This window comes from Phaenicophaeus curvirostris, chromosome 2 (genome assembly GCF_032191515.1).
Source record: "Phaenicophaeus curvirostris isolate KB17595 chromosome 2, BPBGC_Pcur_1.0, whole genome shotgun sequence".
NCBI classification, from domain to species: domain Eukaryota; kingdom Metazoa; phylum Chordata; class Aves; order Cuculiformes; family Cuculidae; genus Phaenicophaeus; species Phaenicophaeus curvirostris.
The window spans coordinates 45,239,663-45,265,336 of NC_091393.1; the positions used below are offsets into that span (position 1 = coordinate 45,239,663).

General features: G+C 36.0%; 1 protein-coding gene across 1 annotated transcript in view; it reads left to right on the forward strand.

Moving 5' to 3' along the window:
- Window positions 1–25,674, forward strand: part of LAMA2 (laminin subunit alpha 2) — a 362,543-nt gene that overhangs the window by 266,770 nt on the left and 70,099 nt on the right. The window contains exons 33-39 of the mRNA XM_069851862.1: window positions 6,843–6,985; window positions 7,525–7,623; window positions 12,360–12,471; window positions 16,968–17,130; window positions 21,404–21,614; window positions 23,208–23,324; window positions 24,446–24,609. Coding sequence (XP_069707963.1) covers window positions 6,843–6,985; window positions 7,525–7,623; window positions 12,360–12,471; window positions 16,968–17,130; window positions 21,404–21,614; window positions 23,208–23,324; window positions 24,446–24,609 — 1,009 coding nt within the window. The remainder of the gene's footprint in view (window positions 1–6,842; window positions 6,986–7,524; window positions 7,624–12,359; window positions 12,472–16,967; window positions 17,131–21,403; window positions 21,615–23,207; window positions 23,325–24,445; window positions 24,610–25,674) is intronic.

Genomic DNA, 25,674 nt, shown 5'->3' on the forward strand with positions numbered 1-25,674 from the left:
ACTTTTACAACAAGGACTGTGTTTTCCAGAGTAGTATCTAAACAAAAATGTCTTAATATTTCAACACTCTAAATACCCGTTACATTATTTCCAGTGCTACCCAATGTTTTCAGTCTCAGGTGCTGCTCAGTTATGTTTTTTACCAGACATTTACTGTATCAGTATTCTGAATCAGTCTTTTGGATATTCAGGATGGCAGAATTTCTTTGTACAAAACAGCTTAAATGCAAGCTTTCATTTGTAAGCGTTTTCCAATTTTTTAATCAGACTATTTGATTGCGTAGATAATAACGGTTAAAATCCTCACTAAGAAAGGGACAAGCTGTGTGCAAGCAAATCAGATTTTCTACGGTTTTGCTTTGAAAGGTATGGTTTACAGTAATCTGCAATTTAACAACAACATATTCATGTGCCAGTGTTGAAATGTATCTATGCTACCTGTAGCAGCATTTTTACTTTAAGTAGAAAATCAATTTTCACCATAAAAACAGTCCTTTGCATACAGACATACCATGTCATTGCTAAAAGTGAGGAATCACATGAAAAGACTTTTTTCCTTTGGTCATAAAAATAGGAGCCAACTATGGGAATGGATGGGAGGTACTTTGGATCTTCCCTCTCTCAGGAACTAAGCTATTACTACTGACACCACATCAATAACATTCATGTCATTAATTGCAAAACCTGCACTTAAATATTTCGGTAGACATTTTATGCCTATTTGCTCTCACTGTATGATTTTGCCTTTGTTTAAAGGTTCTTCAACCCCCATATTACTCCAAAACCACCTTTACTGATGTAGGGCAATACCCCTAACATGATAGAACACCAGCCTGATCAATAAACCATTTACCTTTGCAGCTTGTGGTGGAGATGGGGGCTGTGGCAGGCAAAGGGAGCGTGGCAAGTGTAAACATGGTGGGAATTCATTCATGGTTAGCACTGCCTAGTATGTCACAGGCTTCAAAGTACAACTCTTTTCTTCTGATATGAATTCATTGCTGCAGCCTCTAATGTGCTTAAATAGTCATTGCGCTGTCAAAGAACCATTAGAAACACCTTTTAGAGAAACCCTTATACTTTCTTTCCTTACTCCCAGAACATTTGAGTGCACCCATAGCAAATTTCCAGATATCTCTAGGCTGGCTGAAAGTGTCGATCTGCTGGAGGGCAGGGAGGCTCTGCAAAGCAACCTGAACAGGCTGAATGGCTGGGCAGAGTCCAATGGCATGAGGTTTAACAAGGCCAAATGCCAGGTCCTGCACTTGAGGCACAACAGCCCTGTGCAGTGCTACAGACTAGAAGAGTGGCTAGAAAGCTGCCTGGAGGAGAAAGACCTGGGGGTGTTGGTTGACAGCGACTGAACATGAGCCAGCAGTGTGCCCAGGTGGCCAAGAAGGCCAATGGCATCTTGGCTTGTATTAGAAACGGTGTGACCAGCAGGTCCAGGGAGGTTATTCTCCCTCTGTACTCGGCACTGGTGAGACCGCTCCTTGAATACTGTGTTCAGTTCTGGGTCCCTCACCACAAGAAGGATGTTGAGGCTCTGGAGCGAGTCCAGAGAAGAGTGATGAAGCTGGTGAAGGGGCTGGAGAACAAGTCTTACGAGGAGCGGCTGAGAGAACTGGGGTTGTTTAGCCTTGAGAAGAGGAGGCTGAGGGGAGACCTCATTGCTTTCTACAACTACCTGAAAGGACGTTGTAGAGAGGAGGGTGCTGGCCTCTTCTCCCAAGTGACAGTGGACAGGACAAGAGGGAATGGCCTCAAGCTCCACCAGGAGAGGTTCAGGCTTGACATCAGGAAAAAGAGTTTTCAGGGAAAGGGTCGTTGGGCACTGGAACAGGCTGCCCAGGGAGGTGGTTGAGTCACCTTCCCTGGAGGTGTTTAAGGCACGGGTGGACAAGCTGCTGAGGGGCATGGTTTATTGGTTGATAGGAATGGTTGGACTCCATGATCCTGTGGATCTTTTCCAACCTAATGATTCTGTGATTCTGTGATTTATCTGTTCCAGTCAGAGTTGAGGTTGGAGAATTTGGTGAGAATGCAGCTGAGAATTTGGTCCTGTATACAATATATTTTTACTTTTGGGTATTGGCCACTTCCGATAGTCAGTAAATTCCCTTCTGACTAGCTTCAGTCGTAATGAAACCTTAATAGTAATATTAATAGTGATTAAATACTCTTAATGTACAGAAAATTAATGCCATACAAAAAATCCTGTTTGCATCAGTATTTCAAATGAGCTGTACATATGTATCTACTTTTGCTCATTTGCAGAACCTAGTGATTCTATGATTCAATGAAAAAAAGGAATTGTAAGTAATAAGAGACACTGCTATAAAGCTGTCCAATGTTAGTATGTTATAGTTAGTATTTAGGAAAATGAAAATTGATTTTGAATATTTTTGAATTTTTGGCAAATATTATGAAAGGTCACCACACAGTCTTACAGGAAAGCTAAGTAACACATATTTAAATCCAGTTACACAGGGTTTTTTAGCCACAATATTGTAATGTGCTATTGTTTAAATATAATATTTATATATTAATGTATTCTTTATCATAATTATTCTAAAGAATTTAGAGTGAAAATTTGCAGGGAATAGAGAGAAGAAAAACCTGCAGGAACTTGCATGTTCATTAAAGTGATCAATTTCTGATATAGCTGAAAATCTGTTTTACCAGGTTCTTACTGCTTTTTTATACATAACGTGTCATTTTTCAGTTGCTTAGTGCTTGCCACTTTTCAGTGCTTTGTTGTAATAGTTATATTTTAGAAAGCTAGAGGTAGAATGGAAAAAGAATATATGTTTTTTTAAAAGCCACTGTACAAAGGAGAATTTGTTTACTGCTAAATAACAATGGAAAGATAATTACAGGTGAATGGCACAGACAGAATTCACTTCCCTTTGTATTCTTAGAACAGAACAATGTTGTTTTCTCTAGGATGACATTTGGGAATATAAAATTGTATCCAAAATGTAGATTTTTTTTTTAATAAGTAGTACAAGAGTCTAAATGGTCTACTACATGTCGTAAAAATTCTAAATTTTTGCATTATTATGTTTAGTAACTGGATTATTTCCTCAGCTGAAGTGACCATCTAGGTCATCGTGTACAGATTCTTATAATACTCTGCTGATGAAAACTTCCTTGTAATTTTTGGTCTCAAGTAATCCACTTGGTATCCTGTCTCTCTCTTCCATTTTGAGGCAGTCTCCAATAAGAAAACTTGTAACAATTGCAAACTTATTAAAACAGTGCTGCCTGCATCCTTGTATACTGTCAAGTACCACAGTTCTCTCAGATCTTCTCTAATGCTTACGTGTTTTTATGAATTGTCCTTTAAATGTTTGATGCTCCCTTGTGCATCACTCATTTTTACTTTAATAAATACATGTAATGTTTATTCTGTTAAATGTTGTCAACTGGCGACTTGGTTGACTGGCCTATAATTACTGCAGTACTTAAGACGTATATTGACAGGAGCAGCCTTTCCTCAGTTCATCTGTACACAGCATGCTCAGGCAGACTGAGATCATTAGTTTATTCTTGATTCATATTTTATACATACACACTAGAAATATATAAACAAGCTAAAGAATGTATTGCTCTCTTCAAACTTCCTAAAGAGCTTTGACCTTAGCAACGTGAAGTGGAAAGAAGGAGCTACAAGGGAGCTTGAGTCAAGCATGTTGCAATCATGAGTTTTTTTAGTAATTCTTTTGTGAGTTTTTTTGTTACAGCTGGTGACATTCCATTTCACTTCAGTTGTGTAGCGTTTGCTTTACGTAAACCGAAGAACCTTGGACTGCAATGTTGTTGGAACAGTGACTGTGCTTGCTACTGTGCAGTGTTTAGGGAAAAAATTATTCTACCGAGAACTTCAGGGCTTTATTGTTAACCATATGGCAAGTCAGAACTCAAGTTCTGAATGCTTTCAGGGTAGCAGTCATAACTACAATGGAGGCTTCAAAAAAAATATTAGCTTCAATATTTTGAACTCTCTTGCAACCCAAACTATAAAACTTTTCCTCAGATGTATGCTTCTGCCACAAATGTTCCTTGGGGTCAAGCAAAAGCCTAAATATAAAGCAGTCAATGTGGTTCTGTTGTACAATATTAACAGAGAACAGGAAGCAATGATGATCAAACAGATATTTCATTGTTAGAAATTTTTCTTTAACTCAGTCTTGCGGAAAAGAGAAAAGAACCTTTGGCTCTACTACAGTCAACAAACAGATCTTTATGAATTTATATCTTCAATATTGGCAAAAGGAGAAAATTATATAATCAGATTCCTTTACTACTGGATCTTGGACACTTAAATATTGTAATCTTAGTAGACTGGTGCTTGCAATGATAAAGAGTTTTTCCCAGCTGCCGCTCAGTTCTGCACCCAGGAGAACAAGGAAATTCCTAGCCACTGGTCCTAGTGGAATCAAGATTTGCCCCTAAAATAAGGAATAGCCCCATGACCTCAGCCCTCCCAAATTCAGAACTAAGCAGAAATCATGTCTCTGTCAGAGGCAGATCTTGGAAGAATCTGTGAAAAGAAGCATCTTGTAGCTCCTACAGGGTCCTTAATTCAGCAGGAGATGGGAGCTTCTTATCACAAACCTTCACAGAGTGAGATGAAAAAAGTGATACTGCATGTAACACCAGATCTGTGAAGCACTGGACTAGCTTCTGTGTTCCGAGTTTAACAGAAGCTGTGAGCCCTCGTGGCACAGCTGTAGGAATTAAACTTAACTCTGTGCTGCCCAACAGCTTCTCTGTCTGCATGAGCTCAGTAAGAGACAAACAGCTCTACCTGGTCTAGAAGTTGACAAACTATCAGTTGTTCACCTTTTTCGTGGCGCATGAGGTCCTGTTGAATTTAGACCCACTCTCCAATGTCTTTTGCTGGATCCAAGCACTATATAAACATAGCTAGTACTAGTATGCATCAGAACCAGCAAATGAGGCTTAATAAAATATGAAATAATTTATAATAATAAATAATGAGTCAGTACTTTAGACCCTGATCTGGATATGAATTTTCCGAGATTTTGAAGATACATCATGCAAACTCCCTGAAACCAGCAGTCATGGCTTAAAGCTTAAAGCTGTTCTGAAGGCAGAAGATGGCTTGGTTTTTTTTGATATAAGATCACTGTCAAAATGGGAAAAAATGGGAAGTAGCCAACAGATTAATGAGCCTAGCAATAGGTCAATACTTTTTTATTGTATTAAAGCAACAGGAAACTAATACCAAAGAGTCACTGACTATCATAGGATACCACCTCATATCAGAGATTGCATGGTTGTCCTCAGACCAACAATTACCTAGCTGTAACACTAGCAGCAATGAATGTATTAAAAGCAAAAGCATGTTAGATCTATCACTCATTTGGAGGAATACATTGTGGTTCAGACATGTGATTCCTTTATTGCACATTATCTTCTTTTCATAAGGTGGAATAAGTTGTTAGATGTCCACCGTCTTATAGTGTCTTTAATAAAAGAGCAATTATTTAAAAAAATACTTTAATACTTGAGCAACTATTTAAAAAAATAATTCTTTGGCATGCATACTTTTGAGGGGCTTCTCACAAGAGGTAAGTCAAAATCCTTACAGGACATATTTTGCATGGGAAAGCATAGTGGAAATGGAAAATGCATTAATTTGCATTATTTGCTTGCTGGACTATTGTAATACTGACTGCATGATTTGCCTCTTAGATGCTTGCACTGCTGTAATTATTTGGATTTAGTGCTGCATTTATTAATGTTAGACACAAATTTATCCTGACATTTTTATAGCTAGACAAAGAAATATTTAGTCTTGAAAAATCAGACTCTTGAAATATTTCTCACAGCTACAGCACATTTCAGACTGCATATTCAAGTAGCTTAGTTCTGTCTCATCTACCCAACTGTGGTCCTCATTTGATGTAGTTCCTCTTTTCAACACTGGTTAATTCATTGTTTCATGGGCTGCTCCACGTCCTGAGGTACTGTTTAGGTTTGCCACCCTTATGTAGGGCTTATGTATGCATCTTTATGCAGGGAAACAGAAAAACATTCTCACATCTCTGTCCTAAAGGATGAAGATTTTTCTGATCTTCAGCATAAATGATACAAGAATTTAAGGGTTTCCGAATTTCTTGTTATAGTTAATAGAAAGCAGGAGGTGAGGGAATACAAACTCCTTTCAGTATATACAGCACACTGTTTTGCATGCTAAAGAGAGAATTTGCAAGAAATGAAGCATACATGAAAAGCTTATAAATTGGTTATTAAAAGTAGGTAGGGATAAGCATTTCTTAAAAGAAAACTATCAGTATTTTTACTTGAACTGCAGGTACATTTAACTGTCTGCATTACAAGTTTAGCATGCTTGGCCATGCTGTTGTATGATTTTAAAGTATGTAAATTGTAATATTAATTTTTTCACACATTCAAATCCGCAACCATACTATTCTTCTTAAATTGCTCCTTAGGTTTTCCAGATTACCAATCCATTTTTCTCAGACTTCCATCTAAATGGCTTGTCTAATTTAGAATTTTATATTGACTAGCTCCTATTGGCAGTGTTGTTTCCTCTTTTTGTGAGGTATGCATACTGATTTTGTTTTCATGGTTTATACTAAAATATCCCATTACCAAGTCCTAAGTAATAAGGTCTTTCCTGTCCCCAAGATGTTTATTCCATTTTTTTCAAGCTATGCTTTTTGCAGTAAATTCTCTGAAATTATTGTTACGTCTCACAGTGTTGTATGTATGCCATGAAATTTCTAACTCAAAGATGTTTTAAACATTTAGCGGAAATTAATAAACTTTGCTGTTCTTTCCCTTAGCTTGTGATGATGAATGCACAGGACTGCTTCTCAGTGACCTGGATCGGCTAAACCAGATGATCCTCAGTGTTAACCTTAGTGGTCCACTTCCTGCTCCATATAAAATGTTGCATGGTTTTGAGAATGTCACACAAGAATTAAAGGTATATTCACAGTATACACATATATAAATAACAGGGCTTCAGTACAGCTGTACTTGAATCTGTTCAAACATACAGCTATAAGTAGGTTCAGAAAAGCAGAAAAAGAAAAGATTTAATTACTTCAATCTTACTTTGATTGATAAATAGTTATTACAGTTATTTATTTTGACTTATTTTAATAAATAAATCTCACAGCAGTAATTTGTGTACGTGTATGCAAGGAATTATACTGCCGGTACAGAAAAAGTGATGTCACATACAAACAAAATAGTATTCATGCTGATGGTCCATAAAGCAGTTATCTAGCTTATATACTGTGTCTTCCCTGCCGTACTTATGGATTCTCCACTGAACTATGTAAAGCTGTCAAGATTCCTGAGAAAAATATGGTGTATGCATGTGACACAAGAGTCACTGACAAAAGGGAGTTGCATACTGTAATGAAAGGGAGACTTTTGATGATGCTTCTTTACAATATTTGGAAGCACTGAGATCCATTAAATACAGATTCTCACTCTCCCTCTTCTATTCCCCAACAGCATTTGCTTTCACCTCAGCGAGCGCCAGAGAGACTTCTTCAGCTAGCACAAGAAAATCTGGATACCCTGGTGACAGAAATGGATGAACTACTGACAAGAGTAAGTCTGTGATCACGCTGGGGTCTATGGATTTGGTTAAGGCTGCATAATGACAGAAATCTCCTGAATATGAATTAAACATGAATGAATAGATGAATTGTAAGATACTTCTCAGTGTTTGAAATGGCAGCAAGTCCTCTAACAACCTCTTTTTATGGGCCAATACATTGAGATGTATTTTCTGCAAAACCTTATAGTAATGTAAGAAAACTTTATAATGCTCATACAGAGCACCAAAGAATAAGCTTATTTGGAAAAGCTGATACTAGAGGAAAGAGAGTTCTTATTCTTGCATTTATGGGCTTTCCCGTGACTTTAGCTACAGGTTGCGTTACAAACCAAGTAACAACAAAACCATTGGATTACCACACAGTTTCTCACATGTCCAGAACTTTTCTTTGGCTGGCTGAGGCTTTCAGAAACTGAACTGCCTGGTTTCCTTCCTTTTCTTCTGAACATTAGTACTGTCTGTGGTAAGGCTATCTGCTTTCTGCAACATCATTTCATCATATTTACTTTCAAATATCCCAAGTCTGACTGTCTCAAATGACTTGTCAACACATTTTCTTTTAAGACTGCCTGTTGCAATGCAAGTAGCTTGGCTTCATTCAGAGTTACATAGTGCTTAGCCATCTCAAGTATGTTATAGGAAAAATTTTGCTCTTTTGCAGTTTCGTTTTCCATTTTGTTGTGTTGGCTTGATTGTCCCTGAGCTGTAAAGCAAGTGGTAGCCTGGCCTGATTCACTTACTTTAAAGAAATTTTATAGCAAGGCAATGGAATTCCTGGTTTAACAGATAACAAGTTCTCATTAAAAGTCAGTGAATCATTGGAATAATTGGAATGGGGAAAATATTTAAAGGGAGAATTCAAATATATGCATGAGGTGTGTGAGTTTATTTAAATCTGTGTATTCTGTATTTCATTTTTCAGGGAACTGAGAGCCTTCAGGATTTCAATTGAAAATCTCTTTTCATTAGGAAAGTTCTATTTCAAAATAGACCTTATTTTGGTTAGTAAAAGACATTGTCTAAGAAAATAATATAAATTGTGCCACCTAGTGGAGAAAAAAGTAGGGAAATGGACCAACCACAAGAAAATTACAGCTGTCCAAAATACGAAGAACTAGGAAAAGTAATGTTCGTGAGTTGTGCTCCCCTGCATTGAAATAGCCAAATAAGAAAGATGTGGATTACTCTAATGATGAATATACACCTGAGAGAATTCATCTAAATCTTACATGGGCTTAGCGTATTGTTTTAAAATATTTCACGGCTTATGTAACTAAAATTCTCAGAGAAACTGGTTTGTTTGTGTGGACTACATTAAATTTTGAAAAAAGTCCTATGATATCATGAGCTGTGGATAAGAAAGTACCTTTAGTGTCTTTGCATATGTATGCATGTACCTGTGTGTCTATACATCCACATACAAATGCATATACAGGTATTTATCTATATATGGTCTCAATGTGAATGTAAACAAAGCTTGTTTTTTCCCTTCTGTTTGATCTTTTGGGTTTTTTTGCCAGAAGTAACTATTGATAGTTTTACATTCATGGGGATTTTTAATTCACGACAGCCCTGCAAGCAGGGAAGATTTTATTTGTTGTATTAAAATTTCTCAGTCATAGGCTAAGACAAATTTTTACTTTGCATGGTCCCTCTTTTTAGTATCTTTTTCCTTTTGCCTGTGTGTGGCAACTGGTGGCAAGTCCTACTGTTCTCTTTCTATATTTATAAATAGGTGTAATATCCCCCCAAAAGGAGCAAGTCCTTATATAGTGTGTTCAAGTCTCATTTCCAAATGAAGGTATAGTTGTTAACCACATAATTTCTTGTGTTCTTTTTTCAACCAGTGATTCCTTACATCAGTGCAGAACTCCCTTTTCTTTTTGCCATCATATTCTTTCCTTCATTCACTCTGTCAGACAGAAGATCCTGACATCTTTCTTGCACTAATTACCTGTTTGCATGCATATTGCCACGTCTGCCACCAGAGGCAGGCCTCAGACTCTTCATTTCTTTTCAGGTCACTATTTTCAGTCAAAACCCCCTCCTTCTTTCTAATTAGGTACCTTCAGGACCTTCAAGAAAGTCAGGGATCAGAAACAGTCCTCTCGATTGAAATGCTTCTTTCAACTTTGTAAACTATTTCATTTTGCCCATTCCACTGCGTTTGTCAAGCTCAAACATTTCTGGAAGTAATTGCAAAGGCAACTTAGTTTGCAATAGTTGAAAGCTTTTGGAGGGAGAGCCAAGAACTTCCATCTGTACAGTGAGGTCTGTGTTTACTCCTTCTATGGTCTGCAGCTCATAAACTGGAAAAATTCCTGCAGGGCTCCCCCCTAGTTGCCCCCAGAGGAGTTTCTCATAGCTTAATTAATAACTCAGACTAAACACACAAACAAAACCAGTACAAAAATGTGTGTGTAATTGCTAATACTTGTTAATAGTCTAAGTTGCTGAGTGGCTAGTAGTCTTAAGACTGGGACAAAGCTTTCCACAGAAACTTCATCACTAAGTAGAACCTGTGAACGTCGTCCAAGCTGGTTCATTGGTCTCAGATGATACTCTCTTTTCTAGATTACCGTGGTAGGCATCTCCTTATCTATGTCTGGACTTCTTGAAGATTCCGAATCATTGCTCTGGGTCCAGTCTACCTGTTCCTTGTTGCTGCCCCAGAAAGAGTATGTTGCGCCTCTTTAAACCTTTAGTAGATGCTGAAGGCTGACCTCATACAAATGGCGAACTGTAGAAAACTGAATATGTAGAAGACAAATAGTACTCCATTAACAAATGGAAACAATATGCCATGGAATGGCTAGGTACCGTGTGAAGGATGTTTGCCATTTAATTTGGTTTCTGGAGTTTAAGCTTGACCAGATAATGAAATGAAAGGTTATTTTTCAGCAAAGCAAATTATGGCAAAATACAGAAAGCCTTCAGTGGAGCTGAATGGGATTTAAGCACTGAAGAGAACTGTCATCGAGAGTAAATGAAAATTGTTCAATGACAGATTAATGTGCACAAAAATGTAGTGCCTGCCATTCAGTCATAAATATTGAGAGGTTCAAGTGGCCAATTGGAGTTAACATGATGTGGAAAAAGTAATCAAAACTAAGAAAAGTATATGTAAGTTATAAAACACCATTTGTAGCAAAAAGCTCAGAAATAGTATAGAAGGTAATAAAAGTGAATGTGAAAATTCCAGGCAAATAAAACCTGAAGAATGAAAGGCTGATTGTGGAGGGTTTAACAGTAAATAATAAGGTAATTCTCAATTACTTGAAGAATGAAATGACATCAGAAATGCCAAGATGGGTTAGAGCAGTTGTCCATCCAGACTATTCTGTACTTTTGCCTTTTTCTTTTCCCAATTGCTTCTTACAGCTCACTGTGACAATATTTTAGTTCTTTATCCACATAGGTAACGGATTTTGTAAATCTTACAGGAAGTAAAATGTGTACTTAAAGCTGTATAAATGTGAAAAGACATGTCCTTCTAGGACATAGGGATGAAAATGGAAACAACTCCCCCACCCCCGGGTCAATATGAGGTCTTAATTCTTACTGTATAATTATATTTATCTGAACAATTTTCATATAAATTACTTTCAGAATAACTACTCTGAAGTAGATGAAAACTCTGAGTTGTATGGTAATGAGTGCCAGGGATTTCATTGCAGAAACCCAGCTATATTGATGTATCTTGAGGGCTTCAATCTAGAAGCTAATCAGGCAAAAAAAATGTGTTAAAGTGATAACATTTCTCTTTGACTTTTATTGAAATTGGGGCTGGGGATAACTGAAAAAACAGTTTGTACATCTCAAGTCAGAAAAAAAACTAAGCTCATTTTGAATTCTTGACCTTATAGCCATTTCCCAGAGACTAGAAAGATTGTAACGCCCTACTTGGAGATATTTCATTGGAATGCAATCCCCAAAGAAGAAATGGGATTTTTTTTTGCTTTGCAGTGCCATTTGACAAGTTTTTTACTTGAAATAGTCAGCTGCTTTGTTATAAAAATGAATCCATTTTGTAAATGGAGATCTTGAATGTCTTAAGATAATTCCTTTGCTTAGCATGTTTTCAGGTCTACAGCAGCTATCTGTCTTTGTCCTCCTGCTGCTGCTGCTGTTATTCAATAAAATTAAAAAAGTATTTAGTTATATAAAGCTAATATTTTACTGAGCACCCTGATATGTTAGAAACAAGCAACTTTGAGCAATATTTTTTTATCTATTTCTTGGAATAATTAATGTATTGATTTAAAATTCTTGTCTTGTTGATGTTAGCTGTCTCTTTAAGAATGCGTCCGGGGGGGGCAAGCAAAGAGTTCATGATACCTGCTCCACTTTGTCAATCAAAAAGTGCACAATTGTGAAACTGTGGAAAGTATTCCCCAAAGAATCTCTTAAGAAGTTTCAAGCAATATTTCTTTAAGCAAATTCAGTAAATAATTTCATCCTGTCTCCCTTTGTGTGCTGTTGCACACAAACAAGGGTTTCTAAGAACCTAAAATAAAGCCTTCCAATTTACATTTAAAGGAAAAGGTAATAAAATTTAATTGTGTACTTGAACAGAGGATGTTACTTCCTATGCATCTGATCAATAACTCATTGATTGCCTTTTGCTTGAGGAAAGTTTTGTACATGGATTCAGCCAGTAGGAATATCACACAATGCAGCCTTGTCCTGTTTATTAATTATACTTTTCCTGAATTTGGATCACTAGGTTACCAAGGTGACAGCAGATGGTGAGCAAACAAGGCAGGATGCTGAGAGGACTAATGACAGAGCGAAATCTCTTGGACAGTTTGTCAAAGGCATTCTCCAAGCTGCTGAAGGTATTGGAAAAAGAAAAATATGCCAATTGTTTCTCAAGAAAACTGAAGGATGGTGGGAATGGGGGTCTGAGAGGCACTAAGGAAACTTTTATTCACTGAGAAACGTATGTTTTAAATGTTGAGTTAAGAAACTCTGATCAACTATCTTCAGACTTTCTGCAATCTACACACGTACTTTATATAAATAGTGCATTGGTAATTATGAACAAAGACTACTTGAATATTGAGTATGTTTCTTTAGGATTTTTGCTGTTATTTGAAGAAAAGCTATTATGATGGAGTAACTAACAGGGCTTAGCTTGTGTTTATTTTCAAAGCAATTAAAAACATGTATTGTTAAAAAAGCTTAATGTAAGTTTAGCACTTGGTACGTTAACACTTTATCTTCATTCCCCAAAATTATTTAAAAAATACATTACTACTTGCTGTTAATGAACATCTGCTGCTTGAAATTTGCAAGTGACTCCTAACCCTGCCTAAGTAGTGGCACGGAGCCAACTCTCTTTCTTCCACATGCTGATTCACTGCACTTACAAATACAATGAAGACTTATGAGCAAAAGTATTATTGTAGATGGCTTTGTATAGCAAGACCTATATATTGCATGAAACTATTAAATAAGATTATGGCTGAAAAATATAAAAATTATTGGCAATTGCAAGCAGGTTTTTAACTGGAAAAATACAGATCTATTCCTTCTTCCTCAAAATTCCTACTACAGTACTGATTTCAGTAGTTATGCTTCTGAAGGTCCATTTCATTGAAAGGGAGAGCTTCCATTTCTGTCCAAGTGCTGTAAAATCTATTTTATATTGGCTTTCATGTAACACATCCTAGTTCATGCCCTGTAGCTGAACTGAAGAGCAGTTTAGGATATCTTCAGGATATGCAGATTTGACATGTAAAGAGTGAGGGAAAATTGTCAAGAAAAATTAAGCAAGCTTTCAAGAAGTTTTTTAAACAAAAGACGAGGATCATCATATTTCAAGATGAATTTGTGATGACAAGGGCTAAACCAATTTTTTATTCCTCAAAGTTTATGACTAGCGTTTGTAACCCAAACAGAAGTGTCCTCAAGCAGGTTTAGCAATAGGAAGTATAGAGTTAGAAGTCATTGGGGGCCGGAATAAATTTACACGGTATCTTAGAAGTAGACAAAGACTTTAAAATCAATGTGTTTGCCTAGTGACCAATTTAACATTTTAAGAACAGATGAAACAGAGAATACAGAATTGAAATATACTTCCTGGGTTGCTGCTTCTGCACCCCTGCTATCGTCAACTTTCTAACCCTCATCTTCAAAGTAGTTCCCGCAAATACACACAATCTAAATAGGAGGCAGTTTCAAAACTCTCCATACCTACAAACCTACTCATTTTGGGGTAAAGATATTAATGTTTAGTTTATTGTCATGTATTCTTTTGCCAACTTTATTCTATAGTTGAAGTAGTTGGGTTTTTTGCTCTCCCTTATGCTTCTCCTCCTTCCTCCAACCCCAGCTATGTTTGAAGAGAGGAATCATATTCACCTTCAGTCCTGTTTTTTCTAGACTAAAACATCTTGAAACATGTTTTCCCAGATCTCATGCTCACCCTCATGTAATTTCCTTCCTATTCAAATTTAAGTTCATCTTTCCTGAGTACAGGTAACAAGTATTGAAATGAGATTGCTTCAGTGTCTTGCACATCAGTAGCAGTAAAACTGCTATGTCAGCTCTCCTAATACCTTCTGAGATAGTGTTTCTTTTTTTTCACAGATGGGTGCCATTGGACATTCATAATATAGTTCTCATTCATAATATGTTCTCATTCAGGCCTTATATCTAATTGGCAACAAAAATTCTAGAGCTGAAATTTCTGTTATTTAGTTCACAACCTTATATTTTCTACTATTGAATATCATTCCAATCCAATTACTTCAGTTTTGAAGGTCACCCAGTTCTTTCTGCATAGCATTCCAATTCTTCTCCACTAAGACTATATTATAACTTTTCCTAAGAAGCATATTTTTTCACTAGACTTCCTTCCCTCTCAGCCGCGCTGCCCCTAGTCGTGAATGAGTATCTTCAACTGGTTTTGCTGTTAAACTGTATACTGTATATTCTGACATGTGCTACCTTTAGGACAAAAAACCCCAAACATATTAATTTATTCCATAACCTAGTTTCCACTGACTTCCAAAGCAAGTTCTCAGGCAACAGGGGAATTCCAGCTTTTTCGAAAAAGATGCTACATTTGCTTGTTCTCAGCCAGTGTTCCTGGATTTGCAGTGTCATGCACCAGATCTTTCAAGTTTCTAGAACAGTAGTTCTCTGGCCATTCCAGCTTGAGTTCTTCAAAATATTCTTCTTCTGGTTGTGCTAATTTCTGTATCTTTACTTCTGATTGCCATTCTCTATTGTTTTCCTGTTCAAGATCACCATCTTTCAAAAACTAGGTATAAACTATCATCTTATGTTGGAGCCGTTACTAGATTATTTTAATATTTGATATTTAATTTAAAATAGGGCATATTTGCCCTATACCTTCTTTGTCTTTGCTCTTTTTGACATATAAGATATTTCTAGACTGTTCCTTAAAGATTTTGTGTTCAATCATGACGTTCCAATTGAGTTGACCAACCAGTTTGCCGGTATTCTTTATGTCCATTCCTTATCCCCTATACCTAGGTTACAGATTTCTGAAAGTTACAGTACTTTGGATGTCTAGGTAAGCAGGCCTGTATCTGTGACCCTGCGCTACCTACTGCTTGTTGCCAGTAGGCAACAACTTCAGGATGAAATGCCATGTAAGACCTATTTCTTTTTGTTGACTGAAAGTAATGCTTGTGAATCCAGTGTTCAAAAGCACATAATTGTAGATCTGACAGATGCTTTCCTAAACATCAGGGAATCAAGTAATTCTTCAACCTATAAAAACCCATTAATAAAAGAGGGAATTTTGTAGTGGGTTGTTATAATGACCACATTCTGACCATTCATACAATTCTACAGAACTGCTGCTGACTTTCTGAACTTCTGAGTACCTGTAAGTAGTTTTCCCTCTGAGCTATGAAATTTCCCCTGCTTTGCATTTCCTTGTGTTTATCTATGTGAGTGCATCCAAATAATTTACCACCGTTGGATTCTGCTCTTATAGTCTGCAGTATGCTAAAACTAGAAAGTAAAGATTGTTGTGAGAAGAGAAGGATGTAGGAGAAACATAAAGCTAGGTATGCATTTTTCCAAAACTAATAAAAGCTGGCATAACATATCCTTTTTGTCTTTCAAGTTAAATATTCAGGGAGGTTAAATTACTATTTCTATATTCCACATTTTAAAAAAATTTTTATATGCTTATTCCTGGCCTGAGGTAACTTAGAAATGATACATAACATAATGCACAGAAGTGACCTGTGATCCGTTTAAACAAAGTGTAGTCTTTTTCCGGTCCTCACTACCCCACACATAACCACTTTTGATTAAAGATCCAAATCTCATTTCTCACCAGCAAATTGAAGAGATCATTAGAATTTTCTTCATCATTTACTCTAAACTTTCACGATTTGTGGATGAAATAGTAATTTATTTGGAAAACAAATTTTTAATTTCTTTGATTAAAGATGCAATTTTAAATATTCATAAGTAACCATGCAAGCAGGAACTGTGCTATTTTTGAGAAATCGGGTAATTGGGAGCCCTGCACCTGTGAAAAGGCAGCAGTACATTTTAAAATGGAAGATGGAACTGATTGTTGTAAATGACCCGGTTGCTTCTGAAAGCATGTATTTTAATATGTTCTGGTGTGCTATGAAGAATGATTTTAATCAATCCTTGAATATGATACCGTATGTACAGCTTTATCAATTAGGAGTAATTTAGCTGTTCTAAACAAATAATGCATTTGCAGAGTACTGTCCTATATTCCAACCTTCATATCCTTCTTTTCCATTTCTGGGCATTGCTTCAAAACACAGAAGCGGGTTTAGACATCTGTGAGCGTCCTTCACTCCTCTCTACTTCTTTTTGTAAAATAACCTGATCATTTATTTGTCCTAGCATTGTTAAGTCTGAATGCTAAAAATGACATATTTTCAAGTTCTCCATAAGTGATTTGAATCTAATCTTCATTGCTGGTACTGCCTACTCCTTAGTTCTCTGAGCAATATACCACGGTATCTTCTGCTGTTTCAGAGGTTCAGTGCAAATTCTTTCTTTTGGGGGGCAGCAGGGCAGGGAAGGGGAGAGAAGGGTACCAATATATTTATTATACTGGATATAAAGACTTCTTCACTTTAATTATTGTGCTTAAAAGTAAGCCATACGAAAAGGCTTGATGGTTTTATCATTTTCTCATTTGTTACTGATCATTGGATCAACCATCCCTCATATTTCACAGCAGGAATAACCCATGCAAGTTGTATTCCACTTGCTGATAGTGTTGATGAGTAGATACTTAAAACCTCTCTATTATTTTTATTCACTAACTCCCAACTTATATGTTTTTACCACTCTGCAGCTGCAAATGAAGACGCTATAAAATTGAACCAGACACTCGGAACCAAAGATGAGACTTTGGAGAAGAGTCTTCCAGAACTGCAGAGTGAGGCTGAAAGAATGATCACAGAGTTGAGAGGTCGAGAGCTGAATATGCAAGAAACAATAGCTCAAGATGAGTTAAAGTGAGTAGAGGTACTTCAGTTTTCAGCTTTGCAGTGATGATATCTGACGTTCTAAACGTGTTTGTTATCTTTTACAACCAAATTTTCAAGACTTACAGAAATGTGAAGGAAAGCAAAGTCTAATACTTCATATCTTTTAATATAGCATTTGTATTTTTGGAAATGTTTACATATGTGGAAAGCAATTCATAGGAAATTTCTTTTCTGTTCCACAGGTACCAGTGGCATTTCTAATTGAATTCTAAGCAATTTTTCTCGGTTAGTTTGAACTTCTGCTTCAGACCTGATGAATGGCTTTCGTACCAAAAGGCTTGTCTAGAAACTTGGAGGTTTTTCTGGAAAACTAATTAGTCTAATAAAAATGTTATCTATCTGCTGAGTTTTTCCATTAGCATAGACATTCAAAAGGATATATTTTGCTGTATATAGAATAGTGTAGATCAGAATATTCCAACCCTATGGCACAGTCTGGAAGCTCAGGGTTTGGCTATTTAGCCATCTGTAAAAGCTATATATGTATATTTAATTATATTGCCAACTCTTTATAAAGCATTTTGTGAAATGCTGAAAACGTACTTGATCAAGAAGAATACTTGGCTTGAAGTTAAGATTCTGGTAGTCTGTTAAATCTGTATCAGTCAGACCAGGCTTATTCCTAGAACTAGGCTTTGCTCAACACTTCGCCAGAAGCAGGTAATCTAGCTGAGTAGAGACATGTCCATTGAAGTTGTGATGGTTCAGAAAACTGTCTGATATAGGGGTATTCAGGCCCAAAAATGTCAGTTATCAGGTGCATGCCTACTGTAAGGACATAAATAGAATACAAGATTAGCTAAGAATTCCAAGCAGTATAGGATCAGATTTGCACTGTGTATTTTACACTTCATAAACCAGACAATTTTTTTAAAATCCTACCAGTACAATGTTTCTTCCCATAATTCTGGCAATTCTACTTTCTGTTCTCTTGAGAAAGGATATATTGCAAACTTATTGTAAAACAACATTTTATTGCTTTTTCTTCTGATTCTGCTGAGCCCTTCTATCCCTTCTTCACTCACACATGGAAATAAACCAGGAAAAAGTACAGATGAGAAAAATTTACCCAAAGCTTTTAAAGTGTTGCCTGCAATTTTAGAGCAGACCAGGGGAAGACCATTCAAATGAGATATTCCTTGTCCTCAAATACTACAATCAACATCAAACTGTCAGATTAGCATATAATAATTTCCTGCTCTAGTGCAATAGCTAAAATAGGAGAACTTCTCTTTTAACATTCTTCCCGAAAAGTGCAATGTGTGTATTTTTGTTTCCTGATAAAGGGATACATTTTATACTAAGAAATACATGCATATACTCACTGATTTCTATCAAAGTTGTATGGTTTATCTGAAGAATAGGATTACCTCTTTATAAGCAGTCATTGAGATCCAAGAAATTTTGGCATTGAACTCAACAGATGGAAAATTACTCAGTGTGGATTACAAGATGGGGAGGAAGGGTCCCTAGATAACATTTTCTGAAAATCTTTTATAAAGTACTGCCTCTTAAAGAAAAATGTGTTAAATCTTCTTAAATAATGTAATAAGATAGTGGGTAGGATATGTGTAAGGAAAAAGAATGAAGAAAAATTTATCATTCTTAAAACTGTGTGTATACATGCATAAGTGTGCTTCAGTATGCTCCCATATATTTTTACAGACTCATTTAGAAATTTTTACTTTTGAATAACTCTGCAAGCCTCATGATCACTTTGCAAAGGTTAATAATTTTTACTCTTTAGTGAGATGTCTTTTGGCAGTGATTGTATTCTGCTTTCATCCAAGAACAGAATGACAAGAATCAGTCAATTCTTCTTACCTCTCCTGTGTTTCCAGTGAATTTTCAAAAGTTAAATGAAGAAGACAAATGAAGTGAAGTCTTCTTGCTCTCATAGATGGCAAAACTTTTCTAACATGTGCAGCTTTTTCAGTCTTTTATTTTCCTCCAAACTTTCCAAATCAAGTGTGAAATTCGATTGCCTTAGTGTACTGAAATAACACAAGTCAATAATTTCTCTTTAAAAAGAGCATGTTAAAAATACCCTAGTTTCTGTTGTAAACTGCCTTGATTTTCATACTTAGGAAGTAAAACTTTCAATATTTTATAACATTCCTACACATTTTCTTGGATACCACTGAGTTGTAATCAAGGGTTACTGTGAGCCAGGATTCTTTCTCTTTAGTACGCTGAATAACTTTATTTTTGTGTGACTTTTTCTTCCATCAATTTGTCTCATGGTTTTTGAGCCACTGTGAACTTCTGCCATCCAGATTTATCTTCTGTTTGAAGAGATGCTTCCTGTGTTTTGACATTGCTGCCTGAATATTCTCATGTTTGTATTTGGAAAGACATTGGATGGTTGATCACCTTGTCCATGCTACTTATGTTGTTATAGTTCTCATTTCTTCTCCAGACAGGACAGTTTTAACATTTTTAGGCTCTCATATATATAGTTTACTTTTTTTATAAAATCATTTTGTCGTCGGTTTCTAATCTTTCTTTTGTTTCCTTGTACTCATTTTGAGGATCCAGATCTTACAGCATTCCAGGGGTTAGGCTAGACCTGTGATTGCTGCTTCTAACATTTCAGACATTTTGAATAGCTTTGTTCTTTTTCTAGGATGATACCCAGTGAAAGCAACAAAATTTAAATGTGCAAGAAATCTGGTGCAGTCCAGTCACACAGAAATTCTTGTACATAAAACAAGGGATTACATGGATTTATTGCTTTGTACATCATTAGAAAGAGCAGAGAGGAAACAGCACAACAGCCCAATATGGAAGTGATGTATTTAGAGCACCAATAAGGAGTTTTGAGGTAGACTACTGGACAAATAGGTAACTTGGACTGTGCTATGAGGCAAGGGCATAAAAAGAAAATCTATCTGTATTGTACTGTTCCTCCAGTACTGCAGAGTCATGAGGTTTTAAAATCTGCCAGAAGACAGTAGTTGCTTATACAAAGAACAATAGTGAAGGTACAGGAGAAATCCTGAGTTCATTTCTCTACTTCTTCTGTGACACATTCTCAATATCGGGATTTAATTTTTGGTTAAATATTTTGTCCTCAGAAGTAGCAAATACACAACATGAATAATTTCTTTTTAATCAAAACCAAAGGTGGGGGGGGTGGGCACAGAAATCCATCTCAGAAAATCCTAAAGCTAAGGTAGCAATTCGTCGTTTCTTGGCTCCACTTCAGATCCTTCATCTAAATTATACCCAGTGGCAGCATATCTTTTCTATCTCTCAGATATTTTTTTATTTGCATTTATTTATTTTTAGAAAGTTTTTAATGGAACTGAGTATAGATAGTCCAAAGTGCAGTATTTTTCAGAGACTACAATTCCAGTTTTCCACACAGCTTCTTCAGACCCATTGTCATAGTAAGACAGGAAAAAAACTTAATCTATTCTAGGTGGAAGTAAAACAGATTTCTTCTGTAGGTATTATCAATCCCACAGATTCCTGTTTACGCAGGATTTTTCTTTATTTATAAAGCATCATTTGCTGTTCTTCTCATATCATTGCATTAACGCAGTGGTGTTGCTTTTCATGAAACTGATTCAATGGTCTGGTATAGTGAGGCAGAGAAATTACAGGACCTAAGGACTCCAGTACTCCAGTCCTTTGAAGCTGAATGCAGCAACTCTCTGATGATCAAGAGATATTGTATCCTCTGCCAAAACGAGGCATTTGTAAACTTGCTATTTTTGTGTAGCCAAAGTCTATTAAAAGTATCTCAGAATTCATTTTAGATAAGCAAAATTCTTTGGTTACTGATAGTCATAAGACTAAGGATCCTAGGGTTTGTTTCTTTCACAGGAAGGTATGTATGATTTATGATTTTTTACTATCTGAATCAGTTTGTCTGTCCCACTCAGTTCAAGGTAGGAATCCAATTTGTGTCACGTGTGACTTTAATGTGAAGGAAAAAAAATATTTTTATCAGGTTAAAATGTTTCAGAAAACCTCACTTTACTAGTCAGATGTCAAGAATTGCAGCTTAAATATTTTCTACTTCACAATCAGGACCTTAGTAGCATTTAAAAATATCTTTAAGACAGGATTTAAGAACAACCGTTGTTTCACTTTATTAAGCATGTTTTCCCTTGAAAGTTACTTTGAGGTTTTATTTACAAATTTATTTCACTTGAATGTTACTGGGAATAACTGGATTATTTGGTGTCGGGAATACAAACTCAGCACCTTCATGGGCGGTGATGTATTACAGGGATGCAGAAGATCTTTTGGACAAGGTGAAGAAATTGTTTGGTGAGCCTAGTGAGAGAAATGAGGATCTCAAAAATGAGGTCCGGGACAAGCTAGCAGACTACCACACCAAAGTTGATGATGCTCGAGATCTGCTAAGAGAAGCTATGAGTAAAATTAGGGAGGCTGATCATTTATCTGCAGTCAACCAAAAAAATATGACAACGGTAGAGGTGAGTGCTGACAAGTTGTGTGCTTGATTACTTGGAATCTGACAAAAGTTTGAAATTTTGCATGATTAAATCTTGAAACAAAAATATAAGCTAACCAAAAATATTATTAAAATATAACTATATCTGATGGAATTGAAAGGAAACGTGTTCCTCAGAATGGGGAAATGCATTTGCTTTAAAAAGTAGAATTACACCACAGCTTTATCAAAATAATATCATCTGCTTTTAAACACTTGAGTGGAGGGTACATTGGATTTATTATTCTGGAGGAGATTAAATTCATCCCAGTATACATAGTTATGAAAAATTCAAATCCTATGCTCAAGATTTAAGTAGGAGTTCAGTTAAAATCTTTCCTATCATATATTTGCTCCTAGAAAACTTACTCTTTCATCTCCCTCTCCAACCTCTGGGAAGAAGACTGAAGGGGATGTGTGGATATTACAGAGTAATAAATCAAACTGTATCCTCTGTAGTTAGTAGCTGTTACAAATTATCTCCCTCACAGCAGAGGGGTCTGCTTGATTTAATTTTAATTGCAGAGATGTAAAGAATGTATTATACTGTACATTAACAGGCATTTAACCAAAACATAAAGAGCAGAGTCAACCTAATGAAGATAAAGGTTTCAACTCTGACTGTAACGTGATGAGCTTTTGCCTTACATACAATGGTGAAGTTAGAGTTCTGAGACCACAGTTTTCAGCAGAGATTTGTGGGCTTGATTGAATTAAGGCAATACCATGCTCTAAAGAAGTTAAGTGATCTATTCTGTGTGTTTTCTTCCCAAAGCTGGACAATAAATGTTGGAGAAATTACCTGCTATCTCAGTTTTTAAAACATTCTCTGCATTACAGTATCAGAGTGCCTATAGGCATCCTTTCCAGCAGTCCTGCCCACCAGGTTGTTTTCAGGAAGTTTTTTGCTTTATTTTGAGCCTGTTTTGACCAAGAAGCCATCACAGCACTCTTAATGCTAGAATGTCATGATCTTGTATCAAACTAATCTGTGCTACTTGATGAATCTTGCATAGGAAATTGCACTTCCTTATTCAGAAGCCCATCCTTATTACACAATATGTGGTATTTTTCCTAGCTGGAAAATCGAGAATCCTAAGGTTGCTCCAAACCATCATCTTTTTTTTTTTTTTTTACATTCAGTAGTTAGTGAAATGCCAATGGGCGTAAATAGGAAAGCAGCAAAATATTTTGATAAATTTTTCCTTCATAGCCACAGAAGGTAATTGTCAAAATGAGGAACTTGTACATCTGGCTAAAGAATAGGATTTCTAACTTCTTGCTGATTCATTTTGCAGTAGTACTACAGTCAGTGACCTCTGTTATATAGCAACAAAAAAACCTACTGTGTCGAAGAAGGGTACAAAGCTGAGGATAGGAGGAAAGGAAAACATATCTTGCACTAAATGTGCTTTATTGTTGTCACTGTCTTTGCTCTGAAAGCTAAAGGAATTCCAGAAGTGGCATTGTGGCATGGTGACAAAATGCAGACTTGTATTGGAATGCTGGTATTTGAACTGGCATCTTGGTTCTAGTAAACAACTCATATTTTTATTTGTGTGAACACGTCCTATAGAAAAAGAAGCAAGCTGTAGAAGATGGCAGACAAGATGTTGAAAAAAGCCTGCAGGAAGGGAATGATATTCTCAATGAAGCCAACAAACTTGCTAGCAATATCAGCTTAGCTGTAGAGGTGAGTGTTTAAAATCCTTTACTGAGAATTAGTACAATTTAACATCATTATGGAAGCAAAATAGATAATTAAAGTAACACCTGATTTATTTATTTTTTATTTATCACTGTTGGACTGTTTGACTGGAAGAAATAATTTTTCCATTGCTATATGGCAGAAAAGCTAATCTGGTATATAAAAATCATTAACTTTGAGATTTAAATGATTCATTGGATTATATAAAAAGCTATGTCACAATTTTTCATGGACTTTGACTTCTTTTATGAACATAGTATTGTGATTGCGGTACTGACTTTGTCTTTAGAATTGCAGATTCAGCAGACCCATTCACAATCTCACTCTGCCTCTGCGATCTACATGTAGATTTATCCTCACAAAACTGTGTGTGCATATCAGAAGGAAACTTCAGAAATAATTTGTTGCCTGTGGGAACAATTTTAAGTCCAGATAGATCAGGCAGAGGAGATGATTGCACTTTCTTTTTGCATAATGTTTTTGAAAATTCTGCCTTAAGTTTTATCCACAGAGTTTGAGATCAGTGCCTTGGCTAAAAGAAAAATAATAATAATCCCGGAATATCATTGATTCTGGAAATATTTCCATCTTGCATTAAAAATTGTGATAATGAATGGAAAAATGCCTTTTGAAGAAATGGAAAAAGAAACACTTTGAGATGGCTTATTGTAACAGCAATGGCAAGTCTCCAAAAAGTATAGTTCTTCCTAAGATACTTTAATAAGCAAAAATATATTGGAGTCATTCAAAGGCTCATGAAACCTGAAACTTCTGTCATTGGTTAATTTTTATTGTGGAGCATAATTACAATGTAGCTATGTATGCATCTACATTTAGGAAAGTAATCCAATTTAGAGTCTGTAAGCTTTTAAACTGTGCAGTTCCTTAATTGTAAAATAAAAACTTCTACTAAGCTCAAGAGAGCCAAGTAGCTCTTCAAATATTGTTTTTTCTCCCCTCTGCTCTCCAGTCCAGCCATTTATTTTGCATATCAGTCCCCTGAAATATTAATGCCTGGGAAAGTTTTGAGATAATCCCTCATATATATAAGGGCTACAGAATGCTTGCACTCAGCCAGTTGAAGGCCTTTCTTCTGTCATTTTCAGTATGTAGAAGGCATTGCAGATAAGATACAGTCAATGTCTGATCAGCTGAAGGATAAAATAGATGATTTATCACAAGAAATTCATGACAGGATGCTTCCAGAAAAAGTGTTGCAAGCTGAAAAACATGCAGCCCAGCTGAATGAATCATCTGCAATATTGGATGGGTAAGTCAGCCATTCATTAATAATGGTAAAATCATGAAGCAGATTTGTAAAATTGCTTGACAGAAATTGAAGGACAGTCTTCTTAGATGCTGACATGTGTCGCTGGAACTATACAAATAACCAGTGTTCTATATGAATATACAACTATCCAGTTGGTTAATTTGTGTGTGTCTCTTGTAAATTTTCATACATTTGTGATGTTTGTAGGCTGTGTTACCTGCAAACAGTGCCCTCAAATGCACTCTTAACACAGTTTAACTTACCATATTCTTACTGCTATTTCCTTGTAAAAAAAATTTGAACTTTGTCTTACAGACCCCACTATGTGTTTTCATAAACATTTATTAAAAACAAGCAATATTTTTAATTTTACAACTGCCATTTTGGTAAGAGACCGTTATCTTGGTGCTACTTTGTTTACTGTCAGAAATTCCCCACAATGGCAGGCAGTTATTGCTCTAGTGGTTTCAAAACACTCCCCCAAAATGAGTAGGTGTCGTGGACCAAAATGTTTAAACCTATGTATAGAACCTTCAGTTTCTGTGCCACTATCACCTTTTTAAATAGAATTGCAGTGCCCTTGGTTTACATAACCATAGCCCTTTCAGAAGTATGATACTTACAACTCATCATGAATATAGTTTCCCGGAAAGAATAGAAGGTAAGATTTTTTTGTTTTGATTTGTTTTGTTTTGGATTTGTTGAGGGGGGATGATGAGGAGAAAGATAGGAAGTGTCTTATATTTTATTGCATTTTTTGCATTTAAGAAAGCAAGCAATAAGTAATAAGTGCAATTTGCAATGATAGTACTCAGAAATAGATCATGGATATTCTCCCTCTTGGACCTGTCCCCAGCATAGCTTTAAAGTTTTATTTTCTCAAAAGCACTGCATGAATAAAAAGAGGTATTATTTTTCTAATGTCAACAATGCTACTTTTTTTTGCTGCTTACATCTTTTAGACCTACATGAAGACTTTAATATCCCAAAGACTTTCAAGCAGACACTTAACACACTTCTTCTGGCCAACATCTGTAATTTTGAGGGAAAAGCACAGAATTATCT